Source organism: Zonotrichia albicollis, chromosome 16 (genome assembly GCF_047830755.1).
Source record: "Zonotrichia albicollis isolate bZonAlb1 chromosome 16, bZonAlb1.hap1, whole genome shotgun sequence".
NCBI lineage: Eukaryota > Metazoa > Chordata > Aves > Passeriformes > Passerellidae > Zonotrichia > Zonotrichia albicollis.
In genome coordinates, this window is record NC_133834.1 from 15,094,537 (window position 1) to 15,108,181 (window position 13,645).

General features: G+C 51.1%; 1 protein-coding gene across 2 annotated transcripts in view; it reads left to right on the plus strand.

Moving 5' to 3' along the window:
- SEC14L5 (SEC14 like lipid binding 5) overlaps nucleotides 1–13,645 on the plus strand; it is a 39,516-nt gene that overhangs the window by 23,736 nt on the left and 2,135 nt on the right. For both annotated transcript variants that reach the window (XM_074552550.1, XM_074552551.1), the window contains exons 8-16: nucleotides 1,633–1,745; nucleotides 6,829–7,018; nucleotides 7,854–7,942; nucleotides 8,339–8,409; nucleotides 9,060–9,231; nucleotides 9,841–9,975; nucleotides 10,938–11,075; nucleotides 11,718–11,963; nucleotides 12,837–13,015. In XM_074552550.1, the coding sequence (XP_074408651.1) occupies nucleotides 1,633–1,745; nucleotides 6,829–7,018; nucleotides 7,854–7,942; nucleotides 8,339–8,409; nucleotides 9,060–9,231; nucleotides 9,841–9,975; nucleotides 10,938–11,075; nucleotides 11,718–11,963; nucleotides 12,837–13,015 (1,333 nt within the window). The remainder of the gene's footprint in view (nucleotides 1–1,632; nucleotides 1,746–6,828; nucleotides 7,019–7,853; nucleotides 7,943–8,338; nucleotides 8,410–9,059; nucleotides 9,232–9,840; nucleotides 9,976–10,937; nucleotides 11,076–11,717; nucleotides 11,964–12,836; nucleotides 13,016–13,645) is intronic.

Below are 13,645 nucleotides of genomic sequence, written 5' to 3' on the forward strand. Positions count from 1 at the left end.
TCTTGGCATCAGGTTTTTCATCTGGAGTGTGGGGGAGGAGGAGGAGGAGGAGGGAAAGCTATTTTCTTTTTTTCAAGGAAAATAAACAATGGAACTTTTTCTTTCCCTTAAAACAAAAAAGCTGTGCAGGCAGTATGTTTTGGAGCTTAGAAAAAAATTCGATTTGATCAGGTATTTTATACTTTAAACTAGAGAAGGTGTCTTCAGTATGCTGGAATTAAATATTTTATCTGTTCCAAAATTAATATTCTTGGGGACAGGTTTGGATGGTTTTTGGTCCTGTATCTGGCCAAGACAAACTTGAGGAATGTCTCCTAATGCATTTTTCCCACAAAATGCCTGAATCAAACTTTATCTTACCATGTGTTGGTCTGATGATATTTTCTAGACTAAATAAAAGACTTCTCTGGCAAAAAGAAATAGGAGGGACCTTTAAATCCAGAGTTGTTGTAATAGAAACAGTTGTTGTCATTCCTGAGAAGGAAAGGCAGCACATGTTTTGCTGAGTGTAACTAGGCAAAAAGCTTGGAATTGGGAAATATCAGTAGTTCTGCTTTCACCTGCCATTCTCTGGGAGCTTTTCTGGAAAAAGATAGAGAAAAATCTGGAAAAATCCACAGAGAAGCTGATTAGGAGAAATGTTTGAGATTAATGTTGTCCTCAGAGTGGTGGGTCCCAGCTAGCAGAAGAGGAGAGTAGCCCTTATTTTTGTGCCCATATTCCTGCTCAGGACAGGATTAGCTCCCCTGGGCCTGCTCCCCACCTTGCTGGCTCTGGGGGTTCCATGGGATGTCTCACTTCCAAATGCAATTTCTGTTATCCTGCTTATCCTGTGGGTGTCCAGGCCTCCTTCTGGAGGTGATGGCATCTACTGGAACCTTGTGCCTGACAAAGAACCAGCTCTGAGGTGTCCCCAGCCCTGCTTCCCATGCCTCCCACCCCATCTGCTGCTTGGGCTGCTCCCCCCAGCTGCCCTGTTCTGCTGGCTGGCAGCTGCCAGCCCTGGGTGACACATCCCCCTGTCACATCCCCCTGTCACATCCCTCTGTCACATCCCTCTGTCACATCCCCCTGTGCCTCGGTGCTGGCAGTCACCAACCCCTTGTCCTTTGTCTGTGAGCTGGAGGAGCTGCTGGGTGTGCACAGGACTTCTCCTCCTGCCAGAATCCTCCCTGGCTGTCAGAAATGTGCTGTTGTTCTCCCTCAGTCTCTGGTGTCCCTGGGCAGAAGAATGGCTTGGTTTCCCAGCAAGCCACTTGTCACTGCAGTTGTGGGTGAGATTTAGGACACGTGGAGATGGAAGTGCCCAGGTCTTGGAGTGCTTGGTGAGCTGAGTGCCAGAGCTCATGAGAGATCTTTTAAAGCTCCTGCTGGAGCGATTCAGGGCTGAATGGAATACTGGAGGCAGAGCCAGGTGGAGTGATCCAGCTGTGATCCAGCACATGCTGCCATGGCCTCGTGCCCCAGTCACCAGGAGAGTGTCCCTCCCTCCATCCCTCCTTCCCTCAGGCTGCTGGGATGAGGCTTCTGAGCAAATCCCATGTAAACCATAGGGAGCCCAATGTGCAGAAGCACCTGCTCCCCCCCCTGCTGGCTGTGCCACTCTGCCCTGAGCTGTTGTGTCCCCTGCAGGTGACAAACTGGACGCTGACTACATCGAGCGCTACCTGGGCCAGCTGACCCCGCTGCAGGAGAGCTGCCTGATCCGCCTGCGCCAGTGGCTCCAGGAGACCCACAAGGGAAAGGTGGGCAGGGCACTGAGGGGCATCCCCAGCTGGGATGGGGAACCCTGGGTGCACAGAGACACTGGGGAATGAGAGGCTGCAGTGTGACACCACCAGCTGGGGGTGCTGGTGGATGTTGAGCTGAGCATGAGCCCAGAGTCACTGAGGGCACGGTCCTGCTCTGCTCTGTGCCACAGTGGCCTCACCTCTAGTCCTGGAAACCACAGTATCAGAAGGATCTAAAGCTGTCAGAAAGTGTCCAAAGGAGGAACATGAGGGTGGGGAAGGGTCTCAAGGGGAAGCCATAGGAGGAACAGCTGAGGGCACTTGGTTTGTTCAGCTGGAGGAGAGGAGATGGAGCACAGAGCTCCCAGGGGCTGCAGCTCCTCCTGAGGGGCAGCTCCAACCTCTGCTCTGTGACCAGGGACAGGAAATGATTGGAACTGTGCCAGGGCAGGTTTAGGCTGGAAATCAGGAGAGGTTCTTTCCCCAGAGGGTGCTGGCACTGCCCAGGCTCCCCAGGGAATGGGCACAGCCCCGGGGCTGCCAGAGCTCCAGGAGAGCTTGGGCACTGCCCTCAGGCTCAGGGTGGGATGGTTGGGGTGTTTGTGCAGGGCCAGGAGTTGGACTGGATGATCCTTGTTGGGTCCCTTTTTGCCCAAGGAAATTCCCTGGTTCTCTGATACTTCCCTGAGAAGCAGCACTGAGGGCCAGGTGTGTCTCTGCTCTGCTGGAATGTCCTGGGCTCCTTTTGGGTAAAGGAAAGTCTCTGTCAGACCAGCAGGGTAACTGATCTGTGCCTGGGAAAAGAAAGGGTCTAGAGCAGCTTGAATGACTCAAAAGGGGTTTAACTCCAGATTTCCTGATGGAGAGGGATTAGGAGGGAAGGAAAGAAGGACCAAGGATAGCACCAGAGAGAGCAGTTGGGTGGGCTGAGTGGATAAAGGATGCTGAGGAAGAGGAGCAAGTGATCCTGCTTGGAAGCAGAGAACAGCTGGATGAGGTTTCAGCTGGCTTAGAAGGAATCAGCTCAGTCAGGATGGGTTAGGTGAGGTGCTCTGCATTCCTGGTTTGGGAAGATTTTCATTCTTTTTCCTTTACCTGGCCTTTCCAAAACACACTGCTGCTTACAGGGAGCTTTGCCAGTCCTGCATGCTGTGCTGTGTGTCTCAGAGCTGAGCATGTCTCATCTGAGTACAGGGAGTCTGAACATGATTTAGAATGCTGTTTTTTCTTGGAAAAGTGAATGTGAATCACCTCTCTAGAAATCAAATGTAACAAAGATTTAGTGCTATTGTCTGAAGTTCCCTTGTGTGTGAGCAGGCACGTGGGTTTTGTTGGTAGCCAGGAATGTGGATGGAGAAACAGCTCCCAGCAAACCTCACTGTGAAGAGAGCAGGAGGTGTTGGGGCAGTGTCAGAGGCTCCCAGCAGCTGATAAGCTCCAGACACCAACAGTGCTGTTGAATTGTCAGAGCTGATAAATTCCCACCCCAAACATCTGCCAGAGCTGGCCAAGGCCACTGGTGTACAGTGGCATCAGCAGCAGCAGCTTGGATACCTTGGACAGAATGGTGGGGGCTGCTGGAGGCAGGTAGAGACTGCAGGAACAGATGTGTGATATATAATATATTGTATGTGTGATATATAATATATTGTATGTGTGATATATAATGTATTGTATGTGTGATGTATAATATATTGTATGTGTGATGTATAATATATTGTATGTGTGATGTATAATATATTGTATGTGTGATATATAATATATTGTATGTGTGATGTATAATATATTGTATGTGTGATGTATAATATATTGTATGTGTGATGTATAATATATTGTATGTGTGATATATAATATATTTTATGTGTGATATATAATATATTGTATGTGTGATGTATAATATATTGTATGTGTGATGTATAATGTATTGTATGTGTGATATATTGTTGAAGTGAAGGGAGACGACTCACCTTTGTTGGTCAGCATCGACTCCAGTTTATTGATCAAATTTGACACCTTTGACACAGTGCTAATTCACTTCATGCATATTGCAAAATCTGAGCTCCTGATAGGCTGTAGAGAAAACTTCAACTCCTCCTTTTGTTTCCAATACCAATATTTGTGTTCTCAAAACTTGCTTTTACTTTCCCAAAACAGCCAAAGATATTTACCTGTTATGAGAAAACTGTCTGAGAACCCTGAGAACCTAGTTGTTTACAGAAACAGGCTGTGAGAATTTGCTCCTCACAGCTGCCTTTTAAGCCATTTCTGAAAAAATCTCCAACAATATATAATATATTGTATATGTGATATATAATATATGGTATATGTGATATATAATATATTGTATATATACACACCTGATGTAGCAAAGGACCCCCTGAGGGGCTGTGACACCTCGTGGCAGCTGCTCTTGTGTCCCTGTGATGCTCTGCCCCTGAGGAAGGAGCTGGGGCAGTGAGTGAGCTGTGTGAGCAGGAACAGCCTCACCAAGCAAAGGGCTCTGCTGGAAGCTGCTTTGGTCTGTGTCTGCTATGATCCTGCAGTCAGATGGGAGGCCCTGGACAGGCAGGGTCAGTCCCCAGGTGTGAGTGGGCTCTCAGAGAGCACAGGAGGCTTTTCATGGAGCCCTGGACAGTGAAGTGGTGTGGGCTCCACTGGGGTGGGAGATCTCTCACCTTGTGGGTCCTGGATGGGAGGACATCCCAGAGACAGGGAGGCTTTGTCCCTGCAGGGATCCTGCTTTCACCTGGAACAGGCACCACCTAAACCTTTGTTTAGGTTGAAAAGTATCAACCCACAGGTTGGTTTTCCCCCTCCATGTCAGAGGCTGGGGAAGGAAGAAGTGAGAGCACATAAGCCAAATGTGGAGCAGCTGCCCCTTGGTGCCTGGGGCTGGGCAGGGAGTGGCAGCCCCTGTCCCCTGGGCAGTGCAGCTGAACCCTGGGCTCTGGGGACACTGGAGCTGCCTCTGGGTGGCCTTGCTGACCCTGTCCCCAGGAGTTTGTGGGCACACGGGAGGGGAGGTGCTGGCTGCTGAAACTTCACATTGAACCCCCTGACTGCTCAGCTGCTTCTCCTGATTCCCTGACAGAGCAGGCCAAAATCAGGAGCTTCTCCTGCAAGGCTGGGGTTGTCCCTGGAGAGGCTCTTACCTTGCTGTGACAATCTGTTCTTTTAATTCAGAGCAGGGATGGCCTTATTCCTCTATCAGAAATTATCAAAAAATAGATCTCCTGTTTCTTGGAAAATGGCCCTTTTTATTTTTGTCCTCTGTCCTATTTCACTATCTTTTCCCCATTCCTTCCAAAGCAGACATTACCTTTACAATCAGATATGTTGTTCCTTAAAAAATCTGAGGAGTTGAAGGAACAAACTGTAAATGGTGTTAAAATTGCAGCAGCTTAAAGCTCTGTTCAAGGCTTTGCAGCATGCAGGAGAGTGCAGCAGTTTTGCCCGGGAATACAAAAGCAGGCTGAAATTAAACCTTCATTTTCTTGCATGTGGGAGTTGCTGCTTTGGTTGGACAAGGATAAAAGATTAATTCTGCTGTGGAATGAGTCTTCTTGGAGCTTCCTGCCTTTGGTCCAAACTGAAGTGCTGGATTTGCCTCTTGCCTGGAGCCCTGCACAGGGGAGGTTTGAAACAGGAAAATATCAAACCTTGCACCAGCCATCCCTCTCCTGCAGGGATCCAGGAGCTGTTGTGGGTGTCTGGGCTGGGCCTGATGAGTGGCAGCTGCCTCTGAGCAGCAGGAACACAATCGTGAATTATCTGATGAGCAGTCTGCTGGCTTTAAACTTGCTGTCATACTGAATTCCTGTACATACTCCTGAGATCATCTTTGGGAAGGCTGCCCTCTCCTTCCCAGGACACACAGAGGCAGTGTTAGAACCAGTGTTAACCTCCCCCCTGCTCCTGAGGTGCTTCAGGATTGGTTTAGGCTGCCTGAACTCTGCCCCTTCTGTAGGTGAGCCAATTCTTACCATCTCTTGCTTGTCAATCCAAGATTGCTCCCTCCTGACACAGCTTTGCTTTCTACCCAGCTTTCTGTTTCCCTGAGCATGGCAGTGGACAAACAAAGGAGCTTTGACTGCTGAACATGGGGGTTTGTGTCCCAGCAGGGCTGGGAGTGCTTGGCTTGTGCTAGCACAACATGGGTACTCTGGAAGAGACAATCCCTGCTCCACAGAGCTGGGTTTTTTATGGAAACTTGTAGAGAATGAGGCCAAGCACTTTTGGAGAAGTTGGAGTGAGGGACTGTGAATCCAGCAGCACATGCAGCTCTAATCCAGTTGGATTTGCAGCTGACAGGCTCTTAGTCAGATTTGGCACTTCTGTGGGATCCATCGGGTTTGTTGTTAATTCCTGGTGCTTGGCACTCCTGCCAAGCTGTCTTTGATTCCTCAGCTGAAGAGAACATGGTAGATCTGGAGGGAGGTTGGGATAAGCCATTCTGCAGACTTGCTTTGGGAAGCTTTTGTGCCTGTGATGTGAGGATTAGTGCTAGTGCTGGGTGAGTGATTGGGAGAGGGTGTGTTGTAGTTTGGGCTGATTTGGATCAAGAGTTATTGTGGTGTAATGGGGCAGGGAAGCCTTTGAAGCTCTCAGCAGCTTTCCTGTCCCAACACCAGCAGCAGGGCCTGCACAAGAGCTGGAATTGCTACTGGTGGCATCATTCAGACTGCCCAGTTGTGATTCCCTGCAGTGCCTCTGTGCTCAGTGTGTTACCTGTGGCTGTTTGGTGCCTGTTCCCATCCTGTGCTGATTGCCCTGGGCAGGTGAACTGGCAGCTCCCTGACTTTCACGCAGTATTTTAGAGATCCTTGTGGATAACCAGCCAAGGGAAATATCAGCCAGGCCAGGGAATTGTACTGGGAAGGGCTTCCCACAGGCAGTGAAGTGAGCTGGTCCCTGCTGTTGTGCTCCTGCACCCTCTGCTGCTTCCAGCTGGGTTAGCTGCCGAGGGAGGGAGGCAGAAGGGAACTTAAATGTTTCCTGTCTTACTTTGAAGAGATTAAAAACTGGTGTCAAGTGCAGCCTGCTCTGCAGGCCAGATGGGACATGGCAGTGCTGATCCTGGGGCTGTGTCTCCTGGCAGATCCCCAAGGATGAGCACATCCTGCGGTTCCTGCGCGCCCGCGACTTCAACATCGACAAAGCGCGGGAGATGCTGTGCCAGTCGCTGGCCTGGCGCAAGCAGTACCAGGTGGATCTCATCCTGCAGTCCTGGAGACCCCCAGCCCTGCTGCAGGAGTACTACACTGGGGGCTGGCACTACCAGGACAAAGGTGAGGATGGCTGGCTGGGGGCTGTGTACAAATCACAAACGGGATGGGACTGCTGGGAGCGTGCCTTGAGCTGTTTGATTTTCCACCATCACTCTCACTCCATGGCTATGACAATGGGAAGATGCCAGCAGCAGACCAAGAACTCAATGTTACAACTTACTTTAAAAGTTTTCTGCCCAATCACACAAAGCAAAAGCACATTGACAGTAGTTCTATCCAATCACTACATGCACAGTTAAAACAATGCTTGCTTATTTTGGATACAATACCTGCTTGTAAACCTTAAAACACAATGCACAGAGCTCCATTATTAAGCTTAAAACTTCCTAACATCTCATTAGATAAACTTTTCTGCAGCTTAGGGAGTTATTCTAGACAAGCATTAATACACAGACCATTGTTCTGTTTATCCTTACATTCCTACATTTTACATAATTTTTTCTGCTGACCTATCCTATGGCTACTGCTCAGCTCTAATCACAGTCCTGCTGTCTCTGAGGCCTGCCTTTTGCAGCTTTCCCAAAACCCTCTGATTTTATGGAATGTTATTTTATTTTATGCCCCTGGCACCTCACTGGTGGCCTGGGATGTTGAGGAAAGCAGTATTGACATGTTTAAAGTTAACAAAGCAGTTCAGTGCCTGTGAGCAGCCACTCTGCTTCCCTGTAATTGTATTTCCTCTGCACAGATCAGTCAGTGCAAAGCAATTTCTCTGAACAGTGATTTGGCAGTGATTTTTATCCTTTTCAAACATTTAATGTGGCTTTTGAAAAGGGTATGAGAGTGATATCCTGGGAGACTAAAGCTCTGCCCTCTCTAACCCCTTTGTTTGAAGATGGGCGGCCGCTCTACATCCTCCGCCTCGGGCAGATGGACACCAAGGGTTTGGTGAAGGCCCTGGGAGAGGAGTCCCTGCTGCGACACGTGAGCTGGGCCTCTGTGTGCCACTGTCCCCTCAGGGTGCTGGGAACTCTTGGCATGGTGCATCAGGAATCCTGGAATGGTTTGGGTGGGAAGGGACCTTAAAGTTCATCTCACCCCACCCTGTCATGGGCAGGGACACCTTCCACCATCCCAGGCTGCTCCCAGCCCTGCCCAGCCTGGCCTTGGGCACTGCCAGGGATCCAGGGGCAGCCCCAGCTGCTCTGGGCACCCTGTGCCAGGGCCTGCCCACCCTCACAGGGAACAATTCCTAATTCCCAATATCCCCTCTAACCCAGCCCTCTGCTTTCTGTATTTTTTTAAATAAGATCTCTAAGCCATCCTGGTTTACTCAGCTATTCTCAGGCTGACCCCTGTCTGTGCTGTCTTTGATTCCAGGTTCTGTCCATTAATGAGGAGGGACAGAAGAGATGTGAGGAAAACACCAACATCTTCGGCCGCCCCATCACGTCAGTATCATTGGTTTATCATTGGTTTATAACTGATTTATACTGGTTTTCCTGAGCCCTTGCAGACCCTCAGTGCCATGGTGAAGGATGCTGCTGTGGTTTGGGGTGATGTCTTTAGGCTTACAGAGCAGACAGCAATGTGTCTGTGGTCCCCATCTAGCCCATAAGATATTTATATATTTATTTGTTGGACTTAAATGCAGACAAATTCTGCAGTTTTGTTGGAAAGCAAGTGTTGATCCTTCCTTACATATTTTCATATCCCATCTCAGATTAATTTAATCTTTCTGTTTTGGTGATTTTAATCCACATCTTTGAAATTCTGGGGTTTTTTAATACAGGAGCCTGTCTGCCAGATTCCACCTTCATTAAAATGCATTTTTACATTATTTTTAGCAATAGGCCTGCATTACCTTCACCACCTTCTTCCAGAGTGACAGATGTTCCTGCCCTTGGGGTTGGGTGTGTGTGTTACCTGGAGCTCACCTGGATTCTGCTGCCCAAGTGGAGATGTGCTTTTATTGGAGCTGCTCATGTCCCAGCAGGCTTCCCTGGGTCCTGCAGGGGCTGTGGGGTCACTGTGGATCCTGAACTGAGCAGCCACCACACTCTGCAGTTCTGACAGGTCTTTTTCTGCCTGTTTATTTTAGATCCTGGACGTGCCTGGTGGACTTGGAAGGGCTCAATATGAGGCACCTCTGGCGGCCTGGGGTGAAGGCCCTGCTCAGGATCATCGAGGTGGTGGAGGACAACTACCCTGAGACCCTGGGGAGGCTCCTGATTGTGAGGGCACCACGGGTCTTCCCTGTGCTCTGGACCCTGGTGGGTGAAAGCTGGGCTCTGCAGGGTCACACATGGCTGCATCAGCAGAGGCAGGGAGGGAAAATCTCCAGGCAGCTCCTGGGGAGCTCCTGAAGAGCCACAGCAGAACCAGGCCATGGGGTGCCTGCAGCTCACTGGGCTCTGGTCACTGCCATCCACCAGGACAGGATGAGAAACCTGGATCAGAATTGCCCATTCCACCCAAACTTGGTGGGCTTTCATACAGATGGGAAAAGACAGATAGCTTTTAATCTCATGCTGTAGGACACTGAAGGGTAATAAGTAGTAATAATCAGTAGTAAATAATAAATCTGGTTCTGCCTGGTGCCTGCTGACTGCTCTGGCAGTGTGAGAACATGGTTGTCACATTTCTTGTGAGGTTTGTGGGTGAGGCAGTGACTGCAGACTTGCATTACATGAAGCAGAATGTGTTGTGAGATGGTGATACAGGGAGAGAGAGAACATTTTCAGTTTGTTATCCCTCTCTCTGGGAAGTGCCTCAGAGCTGTGAAGCTCTGCACACTGCTGAGACATGTCATGAGATGGCTCAGCCAGTGTCCCCAGCTGCCCTCAGTGACAGCCATGTCCTGTGTGCCCTTTGTCTTGCAGGTCAGTCCCTTTATCAATGAGAACACAAGGCAGAAGTTCCTCATCTACAGTGGCAATAACTACCAGGGCTCAGGAGGGCTGGTGGACTATGTGGACAAGGATGTGATCCCAGACTTCCTGGGAGGAGATTGCATGGTGAGTTTTCCTTCCTCTTGTGCAGATGCAATCTGGAGCTGATTTCCTGTTCCTCACCCCCCTGGCCTTCCACTGCCTTCTGGAAGGGGTTAAGCCTCAGTGCTGGCCAGCATGGCCCTACTGTGGGCACAGGGCAGTTCATTTGGGCACACAGGGCTGCCCCTGCAGTGCTGGTGCTGCCCTGGGGTCCTGGGGTGTGGGAGTGTTGGGGGGTAGCACAGTGGGGACAGAGACAGAGATCTCTGCAGCCAGGTCAGGAACTTGGGGTTCATTGCAAAGGGCCTGGGGGCAGGGCCCTGCTGGGAGCTGCAGCCACAGCTCAGAGCAGGCTGAGAGAGGAGAGGGGGAGAGAGGGTGAAAGAGTGAGGTTCCCATTACAATGCAATAAATCTTCTTCTGTGTTGAATATTCTAATTCTCACTAACCAATCTAGTACAAGATACAAATCCTACAGCATTTCCATACAGCCTGTAAGAATCATTACATTACCATACTGTGTTACCTTTTAAACCCTAAAAACTCCTCTTTGGGCCCCTTCTGCCAAGCTGTAGGGTCTGCTCTGACCCTTGGGCCTGTCTGCAAGCAGAGGGTGTTGTTCCATCAAAAGGGGATCACCTTCAGCTGGCCATGCCATTGTTTTCCAGTTGTTCAGTAACTGAGGGATCTCAAACCTTGCTTTCATTTCAATCTCACTTATAGTTTCCATATTCTCAAAATCTTTTGCCAGGCAATCCTATTTATAAGGCTTTCCTGTTTCACCTTCCCCAGCACTGGAGCAGGGTCAGAGCACAGCTCTCTGCAGGGAGCTCACAGAAGCCTCAGTGGTTCCCATGAGCTCAGAGCCCAGTGCAGTTCTAGCCCAGCAGAGGGCTCAGCCCGTGTCTGACAGCAGCAGGAGTTGCTGCCTCACTGCTGGAGCATGCTGAGCCCCTGTCTGTCTGTCTGTCTGTGTGATGTTGCAGTGCACTGTCTCAGAGGGGGGGCTGGTCCCCAAGTCCCTGTACCAGAGCGAGGACGAGCCCGAGAACTCGGATCACATCCGCCTGTGGACAGAAACCATCTACCACTCTGCCAGTGTCCTCAGAGGAGCCCCACACGAGGTACAGAGCTCACCTGAGCTGCTGGGGTGGCACAGTGACATGTGTCCCCTCTGCAGCAGCCAGGGGCTCCCAGCACAGGGGGCTCAGCAGCAGCTGCTGTTCCTGCACGGGAGCAGCTGCACGTGTGGGAGTGAAGAGCAGCAGTGTGAGCAGCAGTGGCTCTTATCTCTGCTGTGGCCTGATCTTCTGTAAGGTCCAGTCTCTTCCTCCTCCTCCTCTTGGGAGAAATAAAGGGCTCTCAGTGTCCCTTGTGATAGTTCAACTCCCATTCCCAGCGGTGTAGCTGGGACAGTAATGGGGGTGATAAAGGGAGCTGGGAGTCACCAGGAAACAGGATGTCCCAAAAAGGAGCAAATGAGTGTCAGATCAGTCTTCTGGCCTCTGATGGAGTAGTCACTCTGATTTGGCTCTTTCCTCCGTTCCACTGAAGTTTTCCTAGAACAAGTTACTCATTTATAAGCTACTCTGATATGGGGAGAAAAGGTAAAAACACCTGAGTGGGGGTACTGTGGGAGGTGGTGTGTGTCTCCCTCAGGAACCAAGACCAGCTGAAGGACTGGGAGCCGAGTTTGCCCCAGAGTGGGGAGGAGCACAGTGCTGAGCACCTGACCCTGCAAGGGGCTTGTTCTGTTCCTTTCTCAGATACTTGTGGAGATCCTGGAGGGGGAATCTGTCATCACCTGGGACTTTGACATCCTGAAGGGAGATGTGGTGTTCAGCCTCTTCCACTCCAAACGAGCTCCTGAGCCGAGTCACAAAGAAGCCACAGCACCAAGTCCCTGTGGTGCAGGGGACAACGTGCAGCTCATTGACAAGAGCTGGGTGCTGGGGGTGGATTACAGCAGGGTGGAGTCTCCCCTGGTCTGCAGGGAAGGAGAGAGCATCCAGGTCAGAGGGCTGGGCTCCTGCCATGGCCTCGGGGTCCTGCCAGCTCCAGAGTGGAGTGGTGGGAGGGAGTTGATGGTGTGGGAAATCAGGAACTGCTGGAAAAGGGGGCTGTGGTCATTCCCAGCAGCAGGAGGGGGGATTGTGTCCCTCTGCCCCACTCAGGTGAGACCCCACCTGCAGAGCTGCCCCAGCCCTGGGGCCCAGCACAGAAAGGACCTGGAGCTGCTGCAGAGAGTCCAGGGGAGCCCATGGAGACACCCCAAGGGCTGGAGCCCCTCTGGAGCCAGGCTGGGAGAGCTGGGGGTGCTCACCTGGAGAGGAGAAGCTCCAGGGACACCTCAGAGCCCCTGCCAGGGCCTGAAGGGGCTCCAGGAGAGCTGCAGAGGGACTGGGGACAAGGGATGGAGGGACAGGACACAGGGAATGGCTCCCACTGCCAGAGGGCAGGGCTGGATGGGATATTGGGAATTGGGAATTGTTCCCTGTGAGGGTGGGCAGGCCCTGGCACAGGGTGCCCACCCTGGATCCCTGGCAGTGCCCAAGGCCAGGCTGGGCAGGGCTGGGAGTGACCTGGGATAGTGGGATGGGGATAGGATGGGATGGGCTTTAAGGTCCATTCCCACCCAAACCATTCTGTGATCATTTTCTGGATGCCCTGTGAAAATGGGAAATCCTTATTTAAAGTGAGTCATTGAAAAGAGACTCCAAGCTAAAATTCTTATGGAAATTAAGCTAAATAAGCTTTTTCATTTTCCTGCTGGTACTACAGGGCTGTGTGTCAGGGAGGTGACACAGGTGAGTGCCACCTGTGCTGGGTCATTGAGCCATTCCCCCATTCCCCCGTGCTCAGCTGCTGTCCCTCCCTCTCTGCAGGGCTCCCATGTCACTCGCTGGCCTGGCTTCTACATCCTGCAGTGGAGGATGCACGGGCCCCTGCCCTGCTCCAGCTCCAGCCTGCCCCGTGTGGACGATGTCCTGGCCTCCCTGCAGGGCTCCAGCCACAAGTGCAAGCTCATCTACTACTACGAGGTGCTGGCCTCCAAGGACTTCAGGTAGGGCATTTCCAAGGGGTTTACAACGAGTTGTACTGGGGGTGAGTTAAACATTTGGATATCAGAGACCCCCACAGGGGGTGTGTTTAAATGACAAGTGTATTGACACAAAATTGGTGGCATTTTCAGATTCTCTTGAATCTGTCCATCAGTGAAATTTGTGCTTTAGGCTTTGCTTGCAGCTGCCTGAAGAGCAGGAGATTTTTGACTCAAGAGGGTTTTTATCTTAGTTAGGAATATTTTGAGAAGCTGCTTTTGGAGTAATTTAAATATCAGCTGGGCTGTTTCCCAGATGATTTTGTTTGGCACTTGAGAAGGATGAGCACTTCTGCACAGGAGAACAGCCACCCTGGCAGGGTGTGCCTGGCCCCTTCGATGCCACAATCACCTCCCCATCTGTCAGTCTGAGCTCTGTGCAAGCCTTGGCCCTTCCCTGGGGCTGGAGGTGTTGGGCAGAGCAGATTTGAAGGTGGTGGCTTGAGGTGTGACCTGGCCAGGTGCTGTGGGGTCAGAGCAGCAGAAATCCTCAGTCCAGTCCTGCTCCTCTTGGGGCTCTTCCTGAGCCCTGCCTGCCTTGGGCAGGAGGAGCTGGAGCTGCTGAGCTGGGACTCTGCTGTTCAGCAGCCTGGA